At 41.5% G+C, this 20,236-nt stretch overlaps 2 protein-coding genes across 3 annotated transcripts; one reads left to right on the top strand and one right to left on the bottom strand.

Moving 5' to 3' along the window:
• Nucleotides 1-1,990: 1,990 nt before the first annotated feature.
• Nucleotides 1,991-19,010, bottom strand: LOC137260937 (angiopoietin-1 receptor-like). 2 transcript variants are annotated; one of them, XM_067798504.1, is made up of 12 exons: nt 18,946-19,010; nt 18,008-18,100; nt 12,908-13,492; nt 12,386-12,583; nt 8,587-8,693; nt 8,003-8,177; nt 7,164-7,274; nt 5,963-6,180; nt 5,394-5,522; nt 4,540-4,651; nt 3,855-3,951; nt 1,991-2,371 (listed from the first exon to the last, which is right to left on the bottom strand). In XM_067798504.1, exons 2-12 carry the CDS (start codon nt 18,084-18,086, stop codon nt 2,185-2,187), a joined length of 1,998 nt encoding a protein of 665 aa, XP_067654605.1. In that variant the 5' UTR covers nt 18,087-18,100; nt 18,946-19,010; the 3' UTR covers nt 1,991-2,184. The 2 variants fall into 2 exon arrangements, with proteins under 2 accessions (XP_067654605.1, XP_067654606.1); XM_067798505.1 differs by lacking the exon at nt 7,164-7,274.
• LOC137261966 (galactoside 2-alpha-L-fucosyltransferase SEC1-like) lies at nt 16,195-17,238 on the top strand. The gene has a single exon (XM_067799773.1). The coding sequence runs from the start codon at nt 16,195-16,197 to the stop codon at nt 17,236-17,238; it is 1,044 nt and encodes a 347-aa protein (XP_067655874.1).
• Nucleotides 19,011-20,236: the final 1,226 nt, after the last annotated feature.

The raw sequence follows: 20,236 nt of genomic DNA, 5'->3' as shown, positions 1-20,236 counted from the left end.
TCCTCTGATACATTATACTGGCGATGAATATCAGTCAGGTGTTTCGTTTCATGTTGTTATAGGTCGTTTTAGGCAGCTTAATTGGATAGTCGTTACATTGTAGTTTATGCCAGTAGCTTATCATTTTCTTGAATATTGTTATGTTAAGGGACCGCCGTTCGCCTAAAATCATGGGATGTCTGTAGTCCTGTTGTTATACTGAGAAATTTCAATTGTATATTTTCATTACATCGATATTTTCATGTCCTCAAACTTTACAGAAAGACTGGTCATGCTGTCATCATATAAACAGCTTCCAAAAGCATGTCTAAAGGTAGAATGATTCGTGCCTTTCTAATCAGTGCATGCAAAGTTTGCATGGTGCTGTTGGCAAGTGTCTTGATGGAAGTTAACAATCTTCATTTTCTGTGGAAAATATCCCGAGATATGTGTATGTATGACAACTTGAACGGTTTCAGTTATATATCATTACCAGCAACATTTCCTTCTTGGTGCATTTACTTAAACATAACCTTTTCTATTCAGTGTGCGCGTTAACGCAGAAACCTGCATTGCCCATGCAAAAAGAAAAGACATTAACAAAAACACGCAAAAATATTTTCGTGATTTCTGGATGCATATTCAGAATCTACTGAATTTTAAAAAGTACCTAAAACAGCAACATATAAATGCAAGAAATTTTGAAATTATTCAGGATTGTGCAAAGATCATGACTATGTATTTATAATTCTATTTCTGCATGCATTCATATAAAACCTACCGCGAACACATATAATGATTCTTGTATCTTCTAGATTCACATTAAGTTTCCAAGTAGTAGAGTATTCATTCAAGAAATCAAGTGAGTTTTAGAGACTGTGTTGACAACTGACTAAAATAAAACAAGTTGTTGTGCGGGGATGAACAGAAGTTAGTATACAATTAATATTTACGTTTACTGTTGTCAGCATATTATGTAGAGTCTTAAATGAAATCCACGCGCCTCGTCTTACTAGCAGCAAATTGATGAATGACACGGCTTCGGCAAATCCATATGTAAACAACAATGATTTTATATCAAAAGGGCAAGCAAATACCACCATTTCCAATTCAACAGACAGTCTTTCCAAACCACTTTTTGCTGAGACATTTGGTGCATTCTTATGTCATCCCATGAATATTTTCTATATGTGGTGAGGTATATAACCCCGACTTCCGAACTGTAAAAGTAAAGTATATGGAAGCATACATCGATAAAGGTTAACCTGGTCTGAAGTATCGGAACTACCTCCCATGCTTTATGAGTTTTTTTGTGTTAGGCACCAAGACCCGGAGGATCATAACTGAACACCAAGATAGTAGTGATAGGTTTATTGTAAGGAAAAAGGCAGATATGAAGTTACAGCCGCTCTTAACGATACGTATTCCACAACGACAAACGTTGATTCACATTCAGCATGATTCCCATTTAACCATTCTCAATGAGGACCGTCCCGTCGTTTGAACATAGAAACACATGGCTGCATCTCAAGACATTGGCAGTGGGGTAGCCAAGTGACTAAAGAATTCGTAAAGGAGATCCGTCTTCAATTTCCAGCATGGGAACAATTTGTGAAGCCCATTTGGTGTGAAGCCCACTCTCTCAGGTAATAACACAAAAACCACGACTCACGTGACTGTGGTAGCGTCATACACGGGGATACCGTGACTTTTGCATTCAACTATTGAATGAGATCAAAACCTTTCCACGCCTTTTTTATCCACACACAACTGACGTATACCAACATTTGGAACATCTATCTCATCTGACGCACTGCACTCGATGTTCTGATGCCACTACCTACTAAATCTACTGACAAACGAAACATTCAAACAATCTCATAACATCCATCTCATCTGACGTACTGCACTCGATGTTCTGATGCCACTACCTACTAAATCTACTGACAAACGAAACATTCAAACAATCTCATAACCGGCTGTGATCTTTGACGAATGACGAACTCAGGCATGACAGGTTGAAGAGCTTTATATCTGGATTGTATAGAGGGCCTGCCCAAGTTTCATAACAACAATCATGTATTAGTCCGGACTTATTTTATGATGGTAGCTACGCCCCTGGAAATGATGTCACAAGGATGTAACAGTATGGGTAGTTTAGCCCATGAAGATGTAATTTGATGGTTGCACATCCATTAAAAATTTTCAGAGTTTTTCTTCTGCATCACTTCCAGACGGCCCCGGGATGATCATGTACAGGTGATCCTGGTAGTCTAACAGCTTAATATAGTTGCTAGATTCCTCCAACAGGGTGTCCAGTTTTCGGCTCAGATCCTCACAGTCCGGCCTTGACCCCTGTTCCTGTTGCCAGCATCTCTTCATCAGAGAGAACCTGCAGAACGAGAAGATCTTTTGTCCAGTTGGCTCAAAAGCGAATAGATGAATTGCAATCTAACTTGAAAACTAATAACATAAAATACACGAACTTTGCGAAACACAGATCATAATTTAAACATCAGACTCTCTGATTTTTTCCATACTTTATCTATTCTTTGTCACTAATATGTGTATTACATGTTTATTACTCTTTGAGTTAGACTGCAATTTATCGGTCCGCTTTTGATCCAAACGGACTGTAGTGTTGTGTGAGATCATCTTAATGCCCCACCTTCTAAATTCACTCGCAAAGCAAGACATTTCAGGAAGCTGAAGTGTAGTTTTACTACAAAGGAACGGCTATTGTTTTGGTCAAACTAAAATGACCTCTCTCTGTCGAGACTGTATGAAGATGTTGGTGCACTTTTTAAAGAAATAAGAAATACTTTATACTTTGCCATGAGCTGAACTTTTTCACCTTTCCACTATATTGTATAATGTATATGACATAAATACGCCTGTTGTTATTGAGTATTTTGTCACACATAAACATTCAATTTAGTGCTATTGCCGATAGTTAGGAATGGTATAGGACATATCCTGTGTTTAGGTACATGTGCACTGACACAAGGTATTTCAAGACATATACCCAAGGGGATTCATTGATAGCGTCTGTATTTTCCCTGACATCCTGACAGTTAGCAGATGAGGCCAAGAAAGTAAATGCCCTTTCATTATTATCCGATATGCCAGGTTAAGTTTACCAAGGACTATGCTATCTTTATATCTGTGTTTTCGCATTGTAAGAATTCTCAGAGAGTCGAGGTCTAGGACATTTTGAGGCCACTGAGCGCGGGGTACGTGTGAACATTTGTCTCTGTCGTTTAAAGTCCAACAAAAACAATCTCAACGTGAAGTAAGATTATTACCTGCGCTCCCAAACCGCCCTAGGCCACGTAGGTGGCCAGTCGAATAGGTCACGGTAAATCCGAAATCATTTATTTGTATACTCCGTGAATTATGCTCCATTAAAATAGTATATAAATACGATCTAAAGAAAATTGGATTGAGTGAATGTGAGAGCTTGGCTGTAGCCAATAAAACCATCTGATATGAACCAGGTATGTTTTCCTCCAGTTACCTCACAGCCATGTAGCCAAAACTATATGCTGATGTCAGATAGCTATATTCATCATCTCAATGTAACCAATAGAGCAACATTATTCATCATCCTGCCAATAACTCATAGCTCTTTAATCATTACCACCTGCACATATCACCCAGCTGCATTCGTCTTTCCTGTAACTCGCATCCTTGTAGTCAATAACACCTGCTGATACCAACCAGCTGCAATCAGCTTCCCAACAACTCACAACCTTGTAGTCAATGACACCTGCTGATACCTACCAGCTGTATTCATCTTCCCAACAACTCACAGCTCTGTAGTGAATAACACATGAATGACATAACTAACTATTTTCATCTTCCCAATAACTTACAGCTCGGGGGCACAATGGTCAGGCCTGGACATCGTCTGTCCATTGAGCACATCCTGCACGACCTGACGGGCAGTCCTCCCTTGGTATGGGCTGCCCCCTGTACAAACACATCACAGACCACGTGATTTCATCTCCGATTATTCAAGTAATCAGGTAAACCACAATAATCACGATGAACAGTTCAGTAACAAACCGTCTGGATTAAACAGAATGACGCCAGACCGTTTAAGAACGTATACCCAGACTATCAAAGTACATCTGATGTAATAAAGCAAGTAACAGAAGAAAAAAATAACCCCCAAAATCCCCAAAGAAAAAATAAACAAAACAAACAAACAAACAAAAAAACAAAACAAAACAAACACTCCCCCCAAAAGAAAACAAAAACAAAAAAACAAAACAACAAAAAACAAAACAAACAACACTCTACGGATAGTTTACATTAAAAGCAGCTATAAAACATTTTAAATACTCAGTGAAAAAATCTTGTTTGAAGCAGTAAAGCCCTTTCAGTACTCCAATATCGAGCTCCGGTAGCCTTGACATTATCGCGTTACAACATTTGCATCGGAGTTTACGGAGAATATTTTTTTATCACAAGCGGCTGTAAAATCTGAAAACAGTTACAAAACTCAACGGCCATATTCAAATATTCATATTTCTGCTCCATGGTGAGTATTCTAACCGAGTGTGACAATCTCCCAGAGCAGGATGCCGTAGGACCAGACATCAGACTTGGTGGTGTAGATGCGGTAACGGAGAGACTCTGGAGCCATCCAGCGTACAGGGAGGGGGGCCTATCAAAGAAATCATGACAACGATGAATATTTGGATCTGAGAAACCATTCCTGACGTCCCACATAATTTACTATCCTTAAAGACTCGCCTAACGCCTGCTCCAGGTTCACCATTACCTTAAGACATGTGACTGATCGAAGCGAAATGATGAAACTGACTGATCAGCTTTGTATTATCCTATTCTTATTACAGCGACTTATGTGAGCAGACAAACAGGTATATATATAGGTTATCTTATTTTTCAAAAAATATTTTCAGTCAGAAGTTTAACTAGTGTGAGTGTTCAGTTGTTTTAATTTCTTTGTTGGTCATTTGCGACGTATTTGAAGTTGGGTGTACAAAATACCAGATTCTGTGGACAGTCAACGTCTTTATTGCCATGGGTGCGATGTTTCAGTACGGTGGCCTAATGGTTAAAGCGTTCGCTCTTTACGCTGAAGACCCATGTTCGATTCCCCACACCGTTACTATGTGTGAAGCCCATTTCTGGTATATTGCTAAAAGCGGCGTAAAACTACGCAACTCACTCACTAACTCGCAACTCATGATAACGGTGTCAGTACCTACGCCGACACGTCGCACTCATTGCAGTAAAGACGTTGCATATCCATGGAACCTTTTGTTTGTTCGGATAACCGGTCAGAAATTTACAATGGTAGACAATAATCCACAAATGTCTGATCTCCAGTAGTCTTTACATTAACTGTCCTCAGAATAGTCCCGAGATAGCGTATCGCGTACCTGTGATGTAGTTTCGTAAACGCCACCATCAGCGTCCGACAGATGCCGCGCCAAACCAAAGTCCGCCACCTTACACTGCAAGTTGTCAAACAGTAGCACATTCCTGGCAGCCACGTCACGATGAATTATCTGCAAAAATAATAATTATCATCGATAAATGTTTTGCAATCTGAGCGTAAAACCGACAAACGAATTCTGAAGTTGTAAAAACGACCTTCACGCACCTGAGCACTTCCTCCTTGGCAGAACGCTGGACTGTTCGGATAGAAGTGTCTTGTGCAAAGGATGTACAATACGAGCTCTCGATATTCAATGTGGGAGGTTTGTGTGATCTGAATATCTACATTGGTCAAAACGTGGAACATCGAGTTGACATTCAATGAGACAACTGTGTCAGTGATAACGTGGAAAAGTGGCGTCACAACACTCAATATGACGTCATGATATGACGCATGTGACAGTGATGATGCTTAGGAGGGTACTGTAAAATATATTTCCTTATACGATGCTTTCAAGAAAACTATTTTCTTCAGAAAAAGAAGAATTTCGCTGTATCCGTAAATGCTTACTTCGTTCCTATGAAGATGTCGTAGTCCTTTCGCTATCTGATAGGCGAACATCGTTAGTTGTTTCGAAGTCAGGCCACTTTCATCATCATTGCTTTGGTTCTCTGAATCGTTTGACAATAACGGTGTAAATGTTGACCTGGAGACCTTGAGGCGTTTCTTGCGTAAGAACTGAAGGAGATTTCCTAAAGGCGAGTATTCCATTACGAGCATACGTGAATCTGTGAGGAGAAACCGTTATGAAGTAAGTGCATTAGGAAATCTAGCTTCATAATTCATGTTGACGACACTGTTCATGTGATGTTAGCTGCTTAGCCCTTGTCTGAGTGAGTGAGTTTAGTTTTACGGCGCACTCAGCAATATTCCAGTTATATGGCGGCGGTCTGTAAATATTCGAGTCTGGACCAGACAATCCAGTGATCAACAACATGAGCGAGCCTGACCACTGGATCCCGTTAGTCGCCTCTCACGGCAAGCACAGTCGCCTTTTATAGTAAGAATGGGTTGCTGAAGACCTTCATGGGTCAGCTCTTGTCAGAATGTTTTGAGTTAAGAATATATTTGGTGAACATGTTCCCTAAAAATATCTTTTGTGCAATTACGTCAACAAATGACGTCACCTGAGGCCATGAATGTTGTAAATTTATCGAACTTTTATAGATAAGGTGTTTGGCCTCGTCACCATGAATGTCCGGTTTCATGTCTGCAACTGCGAGAAGTTCCTTGAAGAAATCCAGTTCACCTGCTCTTTCCGTCAGTTATTTAAGGAGTGTTTGACGACTGCTGTGTTAGACATCGACATTTCTTGTTTATTCCACGTCGTACAACATATACAGTTGACTCCCTATAAACCGACATATATACTTGCTCCCAACTTTGTCCCTATATAATATCATATAAGAACCTCCCTCTAATCGACTTTCTCTAAACCGATATTGTAATATCAAAAGAAACTGCATCAACCAAGACAGGATTAACTGCCAATTGCTTGCACGTTAACCACCAACTCCTATCCTAAAATTCAAATCAACAGATAATTACTTGTTCAGTGGCTTGCTAGATTCGTGAAATCACGTGTTAAATGTTTGTTATGAGTTTCGAAAAACTTGTTCTATTCCGACATTTTTCATTGGCACTGAACGATGTCGTTTGAGAGGGAGTACACTCTATATGTGTATAGCCTAACAGACCAATGCTATCCTACCCTGTGCGTGGTTGGTGCCAAGGTAATTCACAACATGGAAGTATTTTGGTAAAGACTTCATCAGTTTAATTTCACGGTAGAAGTTGGTCCATTGCGCCTCAGATACATTATCTGTAACAGATGGTTTCGACTTGAACAGGAACATTACACAGCCACTTTACTGAGAGAAGTATAAAAGTAATTGGTTTCAACTTGTGAATGCATCGAATGTACAGTGGGGAAGTATACGAAGCTTTGCCATATACAAATGTTTACATAACTAATATGCTGGAACATTTCTCCAAGATGCTAGACGGTTTGTGACTTTAGGTGTGAAATTCTCATAACTATAAAAAGTAACCAAAGCATAGGCAACATATGTCATATTTGGGATTTCATGGCATCGTGTAATCAAAGCATAGGGTTGCGGTAAAATCGTTTTATATCCAGCATCAGTGGACACTTTGTATTAAGATTAAAAGGCTGCAACTTTCAGTCTTACTGAAAACCTTCTATGGAATACACAATTTAATATAGAAAGTGGTCATTATTTGCTAGTATCCTTTCTCAGTAAAGTACATATTCTAGTACTTTTGCTGGGTTGAAACCATCGGGGAATCCATCCTCCAAGGGCAGCCTAGCGGTTATCACGTTGGCTCGTCACGCCAAAGGCCTTGCGAGTGCAATGTGTGAGACCCATTTCTGGTATCCGCCCCCCTGGTATTACTTGAATATTTCCAAAACCGAAATAAAACCATAGTCACTCACTCACTCACTCACTCACTCACTCACTCACTCACTCACTCACTCACTCACTCACTCACTCACTCACTCACTCAAACATACGGATGTCTACTCACCTTTACATACTTTAACAGCAACGATGTCACATTGACCTGGGTGTAGAATCCCATTGGCCTTGGCCTTCCAGACCTTCCCGAAGTGACCTTCACCCAACACCGTCAGTAGTTCAAGGTTGTAGTATGTGAATTGACGATCTAATGATTGTGAAGCGTTGTAACGTCGGTTGTACTCCTGACGTGGGGAACAAGAAATTCATATATTTATTGTTGTGTTTGCTTTATTAGTTGCATTGAAATGCCATATATGAATAATCGCACAAGAAAACAATGAAAACCATATTTAGTCGCTCCTTTTCACGTTACAACAGACGCACATAAATGAACTTGAATTGTAATGAGATATACCCATGCGACTGACGTCAAGGCTGGGGACGTTATGAACACACACACACACATACACACACACACACACACATATATACATATACACACACACGTCTCTCTCTCTCTCTCTCTCTCTCTGTGTGTGTGTGTGTGGAAAGTTTACCGTCACTAAATCCAGTGAAATCTAAATCTAACTGAACTTGACAAGTTTGGTAGCTTAACGGTGTTCAGCAAAACACGTAATGTCACGCATGTACCTTCTGTCTCTGTCTCCGCTTGGTGCATATTGCGATGACTGCAACCAGTATCAAAAGACCAACAACAGCCGCCACAGCAACGCTAATTAGCATCGAAGACTCTGTGACTGCAAAGGTAAACCGATTATCTGTTTCCTAGTTTGGGAAGCCATGTGAGTACATGAGTATCGAGTGGGTGCAGAACACGTTGCCGTTGACGATTCTGATGATACTTATTACGAGATACGTGTTCATGTGATCTCTTTATGACAAAATCAGTTCCTCCAAGACATCCTAACGTTAAGAAAGTTTATGTATCGGAGTTTCCACCACGATAGCGCTACAACAGCTGAAAGTCTATGATAAAGTGTGGGAGTTACCACCACCTTAGCGCTACGACAGTTGACCGCTCAGGTGGAAGTCGCGGTGGCTGAGCGGGCTAGGCGGCTGACTTTGTGTGCTGGCGATTAGGTGCCTGACTCTGAGGTTGCGGGTTCGAATCCCGGATGGGACTCAACCGAAAAAAGTACTAGAATTTGTACTTTACTAAGAAAGTGAAATCCCAAATATGACATATGTTGCATTTGACCACTTTCTAAATGGCATCGTGTAATCACTTGGTTGATATAGTAACTCGGGGGATATAGTAACTCGGTGGATATAGTAACTCGGTGCACATAGTCACTCGGTGGATATAGTCACTCGGGGGATATAGTAACTCGGTGGATGTAGCAACTCGGTGGATATAGTAACTTGGGGGATATAGTAACTTGGTGGGTATAGCAACTCGGGGGATATAGTAACTCGGTGAATATCGTAACTCGGGGGATATAGTAACTCGGGGGATATAGTAACTCGGTGGATATAGTAACTCGGGGGATATAGTAACTCGGGGGATGTAGTAACTTGGGGGATATAGTAACTCTGTGGATATAGTCACTCGGGGGATACAGTAACTCGGTGGATATAGTAACTCGGTTGATATAGTAACTCGGGGGATATAGTAACTCGGTGGATATAGTAACTCGGTGCATATAGTAACTCGGTGGATATAGTAACTAGGGGGATATAGTAACTCGGTGGATGTAGTAACTCGGTGGATGTAGTAACTCGGTGGATATAGTAACTTGGTGGATATAGTAACTCTGTGGATATAGTCACTTGGTGGATATAGTAACTCGGTTGATATAGTAACTCGGGGTATATAGTAACTCGGTGGATATAGTAACTCGGTGGATGTAGTAACTTTGTGGATATAGTAACTCGGGGGATATAGTAACTCGGTGGATATAGTAACTTGGGGGATATAGTAACTCGGGGTATATAGTAACTCGGTGGATATAGTATCTTGGTGGATGTAGTAACTTTGTGGATATAGTAACTCGGTGGATATAGTAACTTGGTGGGCATAGTAACTTGGGGGATATAGTAACTTGGTGGGCATAGTAACTTGGGGGATATAGTAACTCGGTGGATATAGTAACTCGGTGGATATAGTAACTCGGGAGATATAGTAACACGGTGGATATAGTAACTTGGGGGATATAGTAACTCGGGGGATATTAACTCGGTGGATATAGTAACTCGGTGGATATAGTAACTCGGGGGATATAGTAACTTGGGGGATATAGTAACTTGGGGGATATAGTAACTCGGGGGATATAGTAACTCGGGCGATATAGTAACTCTTTGGATATAGTAACTCGGTGGATGTAATAACTCGGTGGATATAGTAACTTGGTGGATATAGTAACTTGGTGGGTATAGTAACTTGGGGGATATAGTAACTCGGTGGATATAGTAACTTGGTGGGCATAGTAACTTGGGGGATATAGTAACTTGGTGGGCATAGTAACTTGGGGGATATAGTAACTCGGTGGATATAGTAACTCGGTGGATATAGTAACTCGGGGGATATAGTAACTCGGTGGATATAGTAACTTGGGGGATATAGTAACTCGGGGGATATTAACTCGGTGGATATAGTAACTCGGTGGATATAGTAACTCGGGGGATATAGTAACTTGGGGGATATAGTAACTTGGGGGATATAGTAACTCGGTGGATATAGTAACTCAGTTGATATAGTAACTCGGGGGATATAGTAACTCTTTGGATATAGTAACTCGGTGGATGTAATAACTCGGTGGATGTAATAACTCGGTGGATATAGTAACTTGGTGGATATAGTAACTTGGTGGGTATAGTAACTCGGGGGATATAGTAACTCGGTGGATATTGTAACTCGGTGGATATAGTAACTCGGTGCATATAGTAACTTGAGTGATATAGTAACTCGGTGGATATAGTAACTCGGTGGATGTAGTAACTCGGTATATATAGTAACTTGGGGGATATAGTAACTTGGTGGATATAGTAACTTGGTGGGCATAGTAACTTGGGGGATATAGTAACTCGGTGGATATAGTAACACGGTGGATATAGTAACTCGGGGGATATAGTAACTCGGTGGATATAGTAACTCTGTGGATATAGTAACTCGGGGGATATAGTAACTTGGTGGATGTTGTAACTCGGGGGATTTAGTCACTCGGGGGATACAGTAACTCGGTGGATGTAGTAACTCGGTTGATATAGTAACTCGGGGGATATAGTAAATCGGGGGATATAGTAACTCGGTGGATATAGTAACTCGGTGCATATAGTAACTCGGTGGATATAGTAACTAGGGGGATATAGTAACTCGGTGGATGTAGTAACTCGGTGGATGTAGTAACTCGGTGGATATAGTAACTCGGGGGATATAGTAACTCGGTGGATATAGTCACTTGGGGGATATAGTAACTCGGTGGATATAGTAACTCAGTTGATATAGTGACTCGGGGATATAGTAACTCGGTGGATATAGTAACTCGGTGGATGTAGTAACTCGGTATATATAGTAACTTTGTGGATATAGTAACTTGGTGGATATAGTCACTTGGTGGGTATAGTAACTTGGGGGATATAGTAACTTGGGGGATATAGTAACTTGGTGGATATAGTAACTCGGTGGATATAGTAACTTTGTGGATATAGTAACTCGGTGGGTATAGTACCTCGGGGGATATAGTAACGTGGGGGATATAGTAACTCTGTGGATATAGTAAATCGGGGGATATAGTAAATCGGTTGATATAGTAACTTGGGGGATACAGAAACTTGGTGGGCATAGTAACTTGGGGGATATAGTAACTCGGTGGATATAGTATCTCGGTGGATATAGTAACTCGGGGGATATAGTAACTCGGTGGATATAGTAACTCGGTGGATATAGTAACTTGGGGAATATAGTAACTCGGTGGATATAGTAACTCGGGGGATATAGTAACTTGGTGGATATTGTAACTCGGGGGATATAGTAACTTGGTGGATATAGTAACTCGGTTGATATAGTAACTCGGGGGATATAGTAACTCGGGGTATATAGTAAATTGGTGGATATAGTAACTTGGTGGAAAGAGCTTAGTGGATAGTGTAGCTTGGTGGATACTGTAGATTGGTGGATAGCGGAGCTTGGTGGATAGTGTAGCTTTGGTGGATAGAGGAGCTTACTTGTTAGAGCTTGACGGTTAGTGTAGCTTGTTGGTTACAGCTAGGTTGATGTTGTAGCGTATTGATGAGAGCTTGGTGGATAGTATAGCTTGGGATTTTTAGCTAGGGGTATAGTGGAGTTTGGTGGATAGCGGAGCTCGGTGATTAGAGCTTTGTGGACAGTGGAGCTCGATGGGTGGCGCTGGAAGTTGATAATTTCGTTATGCACAGGTTTGTCTGCCCACTCTATCATTCTGTGATTGGTACGACGTAGATGACTTCTTACCGAAATCACAATCTGCAAGATGACAGTCTCTCCTCTCCGCCTCAATCATGTTCCCTTTACAGGGTCTACCGGCAACTGTGGGGGGAGGGTTGTTGCAGGATCGTGTCCTGGTCACAGTTCGATTGCTGCTCGGGTTCTCACATGTCAGTCGTGGACACAAAGGAACATTCCATGACCCCCATTCGGACATGCCACCGTCTACAACAGAATGCACAATCAGGAGTACAGTCAAGCATTCAGCCATAAATTCACCCAGGACAGACGACCACGAAAAAGACTTTATTGCTCAAGCAAAACCAAACTATAAAATAACAACTTTCACTCGCAAAAATCAACTGGTTTTCTCCTCATTTGTCAAAACCTCAATATTATGTTAAAGGTACCGATCCACAAAGCGTTCATAAAGTTTCTACCTGTACTAACTCTGCAGTTGTGTCTTAGACTGACGAATGTTTTTTCAGTCGAGATTTACTTGCTTTACATCACACTCCAATAATTACCACTGATTGTGAACCATCTTACCTTTTGAAGAAGACAAAATTTCATTGATCATGCCCATTGTGTGTGCCAGTCCAAAAAAGTTTTCAGTTTGAAATACAGTCTCCTTGGACGAAGCAATAGATCGAAGCTCCGTTTCATACCGTCTTTTGTAAGGCGAGTTTGGGAAGTTGAGTAACGGATTTACACCCACAGAAAAAATGGTAATTCCAGAGTTCCTCGCTTCTGAAGCAGCAACCTTTGTATCATCAGGGTAATTTGACAGTCCATCTGTTAAGACAATCATCACCAGTGCAGTATCGGTAGGTTCCTTGGATAACAACACAGTAGCTCGACGAATACCTAAGTGTGTGAAAGTTCCTCCTTTCGGTTGTGGTATCTTGTCTATTTCCGTGGAAAGTGCCGTGACGTTTGAAGACGCGGCGATTGTAGTTGTTACATCCTTGCCGTAGACCACAACACCGATTTTAACAACACTGCCGATAGACTGACTGCTGTCAACAAAGCCATTAAGTGCATTCTTTACTATTTGGAAACTGCTGCTGGCGATACTTTCTGATCCATCCACAACAAAACAAACGGTGAATCTTCGGGAAGATACTGAAGATGCTGGAAGTGAAAATGCACCAGCACATTAATGTCTGCACGATACAATGACAAGCCTATAACTGAATAAATTGAGTGTTAATGTGAGCATGGAAGTCTTTCAGTAAATACATGATGTGAGATGTGATATAGCAGGTCGTGTAGGTACACTACTGCTCGAAGGTATGTTTCCCTTACATGCATGAGCTACACGTTATGCTACCATCCCGGAGATGAATTTTACGTCACATCGGCATTATCACAGCCATGGAGCGATAACACGTGGAACCCGTGACCTAGGCGTTTGAGACCCGCGCGCAATATCTTGCACTATGGAATACTGTAAGGGGCATTGGTCAAATCTCGCATTATCGCACCGTAGGCGTTTTTATCTTGAGTCCAACGGTTGAGTTCGAAATACCAGGAATATACCATGCCCTATTCCATGTGACAGAGAGATCATTTCCAGGTTATCAGACTTTACTTATGAGACTCGAAATTGCATAGTTTTTAAGCGGATTTTAATGATTTTATGATAGCTTAGATCTCTTCGTGTCAGAGCCACTGAGGAGAGGAGCATTGTGTTAATGACAGTGTAACACATCCATTTAATGTTTTAATAACTGCAGTACCAGAGGTAGATGTCAGTACGGGAGCATGGGATCATGTGTAAGATGGCCGAGGAATAATGGCCGACAGGAGAGGTAAAAACCATGACTGTGTATGTTAAAAAAGAAAGGTAGTGCTGTTTTCGCCGGTCGGTTGAATAAACCGCCATCGCTGTTGTCAACAAATCGTCTAAACAATCGATGCGACACCATTTTTGCAGTTACAAAGTACATTTTCAAGTGACATTACGAGTTAAGAATAGTGTGTTTTAGTGTATTTGTCAGTTTGTTAAGCTTATAGACACGCCCCGGGAGTCACGTTGACATATACAACGTCGGATGTAAAACGTAGACGGTGAGTTTGTAAATAAGACAATATTTTATCCTAACGCTTATGCCCCACAAAACACTGACTTAATGAACAGAAGAAACTTGTCCTGACATAACGTAAATGTTAAGATTCTCGGCGCGAACGATTAACGTTTCTGGAATATTCCTTCCGGCTTCGTCATGTGGATGCTAACTTACAGTTATATAAAGTAGACTCAGAGAGCACAAAACTTCGGTAGAGACATCAGACCTAAAGGTAACCCTTTCCAAACACATTAGGAACAATCCGCTCCATTAACTGCCGCGGTAGAGACATCAGACCTAAAGGCAACCCTTTCCAAACACATTAGGAACAATCCGCTCCATTAACTGCCGCGGGAGAGACATCAGACCTAAAGGCAACCCTTTCCAAACACCTTAGGAACAATCCACTCCTTTAACTGCCGCGGTAGAGACATCGGACCTAAAGGCAACCCTTTCCAAACACATTAGGAACAATCCACTCCTTTAACTGCCGCGGTAGAGACATCGGACCTAAAGGCAACCCTTTCCAAACACATTAGGAACAATCCACTCCATTAACTGCCGCGATAGAGACATCAGACCTAAAGGCAACCCTTTCCAAACACATTAGGAAGAATCCGCTCCATTAACTGCCGCGGGAGAGACATCAGACCTAAAGGCAACCCTTTCCAAACACATTAGGAACAATCCACTCCTTTAACTGCCGCGGTAGAGACATCAGACCTAAAGGCAACCCTTTCCAAACACATTAGGAACAATCCACTCCATTAACTGCCGCGGGAGAGACATCGGACCTAAAGGCAACCCTTTCCAAACACCTTAGGAACAATCCACTCCATTAACTGCCGCGGGAGAGACATCGGACCTAAAGGCAACCCTTTCCAAACACATTAGGAACAATCCACTCCATTAACTGCCGCGGGAGAGACATCAGACCTAAAGGCAACCCTTTCCAAACACCTTAGGAACAATCCACTCCATTAACTGCCGCGGTAGAGACATCGGACCTAAAGGCAACCCTTTCCAAACACATTAGGAACAATCCACTCCTTTAACTGCCAAGCAACAACCATCATAGCATCAAACATCTCAGCAAGATTTCAGAGGCTATCAGCATCTAAAAATTAGCACTAAAGATGAACAGAGAAACAAAAATCGAGGAGTTTACCTACCCAATGCTTGAGAAATTAATTAGACTCAAGGTTTCACCAATCACCTGAAAATCAACTCTAACCGCTCTATATCAATGTGCAAACCGACTAAACTCATATAGGACCAATAATGTCAACAGTTTCAGGCCAGGCTTTTACCTCGCTCAGAATTGTGACTAAGCGGTAAATCTCCCTTGTAATGTATCTTGGCGATTGGACTCAATTCATATCGTATGTCTCACGAGACAGACAAATTTGTTGACTGACAATATTTTTTATTCTTGGTGATTTCGCATATAAAATAATGACTCTTTTTCATTTATTTCGTAGAGGAAACAGCGTGCAACTATGCCGAAGATGTAAGTTCATCAAGTGTAACCCAGGCTGATTCACACGACGGACCACACATCGGAGATCGATCTGTCCTACATGTTCATCGGCAAGAAAGAAGTCACAGACGTATCTAAAGGAAAAGATATCTTTATTTTTTTCAATGACAAACCATTATACATTAATTTAGGTTATACATTAGGTTATACATTATAGTTATAACATTAGTTTATAACATTAGTACCGTTTTGGTTCCGATCATAAAAAACCCGAAAAAGGCACAATGGCCTTGAAACTGTACTTGATGCTTGTAATAACGTTTATGTTGACGGTGATTTTAGTTATAATTCTACATCAAGATAGTCTATATCCAGAAAAAGATTTTATCAGCGATTATGAAATACATAACTGGACTCGGGAACTCAGACTTTCTTCTGGACATGATAACACAACTGGGGCACGCAGCAACAATATGGCGCTTCCTCATGATGTGGACGGGAACGTGTTTTCAAGATGGCGAACAACCACGACTCGTGACAACATTCTAACGGTGGCAATCCGCGGTCGCCTAGGAAATAATATGTTTGAATATGCCTCATTGGTCGGAATCGCTGTCAGTACAGGAAAACAGCCTCTTATTCCAAAGTCAAACCAACTTAGCAGACTCTTTGACATATCCTTTATCGGGGACATCCGCAACCAGACTTGGAGTCTTGTGTTTGAGAGACAATATGGCGCTTATGACCGAAACCTCCTTACTCTGCCCAAAGGAAATGTTAAAGTCTGGGGCTTCCTTCAATCATGGAAGTATTTCAACTCAATCAGAGCCTCAATAAGAAAACAGTTCGTCTTCAGAAAAACATATATCGACCTCAGTGCTCAGTGTTTACACAATTACACAAGTATGTATGAAAACCGAACTAAAATCGGGATTCACGTTCGACGCAAATACATGAAATCTGGGAGTATGGTCGGCTATCTGGCTGCGCCCTTGTCGTATATTAAAAAAGCTATTGCACACATGAAAACAAAGTTTCACAACCCTGTGTTCCTTATTGCTACGGATGACAAAAATTGGTGCCAAAAATATGTTGTTTCCACGGATATAATACTCATCGAAAATTCAGATCCCTTTGTAGACTTTGCGACCTTGACCTTGTGTGACCACATGATAATGACCGTAGGGACATTTGGTTGGTGGGCTGCTTGGCTTGGAGACGGTTATGCTATATATTACAGAGACTTTCCCACGCCAGGAACAGTGTTAGCTAGAGGACTCATAAAGGAAGATTACTTTCTCCCCCACTGGGTTCCTCTTGGTGCTTGAGCATAATCATTTGCTGCTACTGGTATCGCCTGACTGGCTGATGCTTGTCTGGCTGATGTTTTGCGCCGCACGTTGTAATGTTGTGTCTGCAGCTGATATGGGTTATGGTGCTCCACCCACAACAACGTGAAATGAAGAGCTCGAGAAATGTGTCCATGTTCAGCTTAACGTACCAAGCATACGTGATAATCTACATTATGTATGTCTTGTTTCACGCCCGTATGACATTATCTGAAACTCAATTATAAATAAGTTGATAGACGTTCAAATATTTCGCGGTTCATGTGTCATGTATCCCTGGGTGCACATATATGTGAATTCTTTCAAAGTGGTTGGACCATGCAGTTGATTATCGAGGATGGTATGGCCAATATTGAAACAAGACCCTGTTGCCTACAACGGCAGTTCCCCAAACCCGTGGAGGCCGCTGTCCTGATATAGCCCAGTCGTGAAGATCCGAGTTAGAATTGGTCTTCAGCAACCCAGGCTTGCTAGAGGAGACTGGTAGAACCAGGCTCGCTGACTAGTTTGACACCGGTCATCGAATCATAATAGCGTCGAACGGTGCTCATGGCGTTGATCACTGGATTGTCTGGTCCAGCCGCGATTATTTATAGAGCGCCGTTATATAGATGGACTATTGTTGAGTGTGGTGCTAAATAACAACCAAACCAAACGTGACATAGCCGATCAAACGGCGTCCGATCACACAATACCTGTTGATTTACCTGTAGTATGTAGTGTGTAGAATAGATGTCTTGTTTCTTACCTGTGGTCCGTGATGTCGTCAGTGGAGTAGCACTCGAACACAAGTACGCCGCAGCAAATACCAGCACGAGCACCGACATTGTGTCATTTCAATCTGAATGTAGAATACCATGTATGTTTGCAGACAAGGACAGTTGTATTGGTATCAAGGTATCATGGGATGAAAGCTTCTCATTAACGTTGTTAAGTTGTGCTCCTATATACATAGTTCGTCCTGTAGAGGTAGTACAGACACTAAACATGCATCCTGACTGGGACTGACACACTTTACGCTTGAACACCCACCATTAAAATCCGTGTATAGCAGACCCTGTGTTGCTCTCAATGATCTCTGTAGGGTAAACAGAGTTGGGAGTCAAAGTAGAGCGTGTATGATATATTGATAACTATAGGCCTGACTCACGTGGCCCTGTGTCATTCATGCAGACGCGCTAACAAGAAATAAGCTTGTTGATCTACCGTGTAATAGAACACAGATTGTCGAATCATGTGGTAATTTTGTGCAAATTATGGATGTAACTGTTTTTTTATAATTTAGATTAGTCACGGTATATATACTGTTTTCTACCAGACCTAGAGTTCATGGCATGAAAACTCTACTTCACCCACGCACTATTTTGTTAACGTGATATCACTGACATCTTTCTATTTTTCAGAAATGGACACAAAATTCCTAAAAAATGTGTCTAACCGAATTCAGTAATTAGTCCACAGGACAAGCAGGCATAATTTTGAAATGCAATATCTTGAATCAGAGGAATGTGATAGACTATGTCATATTGACAAATAAACATACAATGTCAATGTGACATTATGAATACACGCAAGTAATTTTCTTTACGCTGCAGCAAGTAATCTCTCTCACATAACATAGATATCATAAAACCTTGATGCAGTCTAACGTAGCATCATGTGACTTCAAACGCATGCAATAGTTACCTGCACAGAGATCCACCCGTGACGGACTGAGGATTGAGGTAAACAAGGAATCTATGAGGGCGACAGGGATAGCTCATTGGCTGGCAACCGCACTTTGGTGTACTGTAAACGGGAAGTATGTCTGACGGTATGTGTGTGTACAGCATTGCAACTCTGTTGGGTGTTCATTGTTATCAAACAGGACATGAACAAAGTGTAAAGGCCCAGATGAATGACGGCCTTCCTGTATGTCATCGTCCAAGGGACGCCTTTTGAATTCAATGAATTAAGCATTTACAAAATTAGACGAGGAATGAGTATGTATGTCATGCATTGATGTGGAGGGGAAGGGGGAGGGGGAGGGGAAGGGAGGGGTGCTGCTTGCAGGCGTTTCCCTGCCGAGATACCTTGTTTGCCTTTCATATCATTGATTATATTGATTTGTACGTTCATACCATTGATGGTGACTGCAATGTGATTGTGGCTCCACATACTAAGGTGAAACATCCACCTATTTCACCAACGACAGACGGAGCTCAAATCATCTGGGCTGAAAATGGACCAACAGCTCAGCTTTCATAGAGCACATCATCAAACATCCTTCTCACTCCACTGACTGGCAACAATCTACCATATTAACCTCAGGTGTCGATGTCGATGGTTGGCATAAGAGTCTTTAAGACATGCTACAGTTACAACCGTAGCTGAACAGGGGCCAACGAGTGTACCTACCCAATGCCTCGGAAGTCAGTTAGATCATAACTGACTTTTACCGGTAATCACTTGTATAAACTCTTCCCTTGCGTAGACAATATACCCGCTGTCTGTACATCTCGCCCTGTCATCACATGCTTCTTATTCACTGGCTTCTTGTACAAATTTGTACATATACTCATTGATGTATCTTGTTTGTATCAATTCACCTGACGAAGGGGCAAGGAATAGCCCAGCAATGTTGTTACATACAAGCAAGAAGTTGTCATCCATGTTATTTGTCTTTTACTAATTGCTGGTAATGTATCATGCTGTGGTCTCATCGTGATGTTATTGATAGCACTGTTTCATACTGTGACCTCAATGATGGCATCCTTGCATGTGGTGGTATCATTCATGGTAATCTCTCACACTGATGTTATTCATGGTACCCATTCATACCGTACGCGTGAAGATCCGGGGTAGAACAGGTCTTGAGCAGCCCATACTTGCCACTAAGGGCGACCATGAATGTCGTAAGTGGCGACTAACGAAATCAAGCGGTGAGGTTCGCTGACTTGGCTGACACATGTCATCCTTTCCAAGTTGCGCAGGTCCA

This window comes from Haliotis asinina, chromosome 14 (genome assembly GCF_037392515.1).
Source record: "Haliotis asinina isolate JCU_RB_2024 chromosome 14, JCU_Hal_asi_v2, whole genome shotgun sequence".
Taxonomy (NCBI): domain Eukaryota; kingdom Metazoa; phylum Mollusca; class Gastropoda; order Lepetellida; family Haliotidae; genus Haliotis; species Haliotis asinina.
Note: the sequence above shows the minus strand (reverse complement) of the source record. Positions and strands in the feature narration are given on the sequence as shown.

Excerpts from the sequence above, each read along its gene's own strand:
- LOC137260937 (XM_067798504.1), bottom strand. The coding sequence starts at position 18,086 with ATGTCGGTGCTCGTGCTGGTATTTGCTGCGGCGTACTTGTGTTCGAGT. Across the intron at positions 8,178-8,586 it reads AGCGGAGACAGAGACAGAAG|GAGTACAACCGACGTTACAA; the intron begins GTACATGCGTGA and ends TCCCCACGTCAG. Across the intron at positions 6,181-7,163 it reads TGGCACCAACCACGCACAGG|ATTCACGTATGCTCGTAATG; the intron begins GTAGGATAGCAT and ends TTCTCCTCACAG.
- LOC137261966 (XM_067799773.1), top strand. The coding sequence starts at position 16,195 with ATGGCCTTGAAACTGTACTTGATGCTTGTAATAACGTTTATGTTGACG.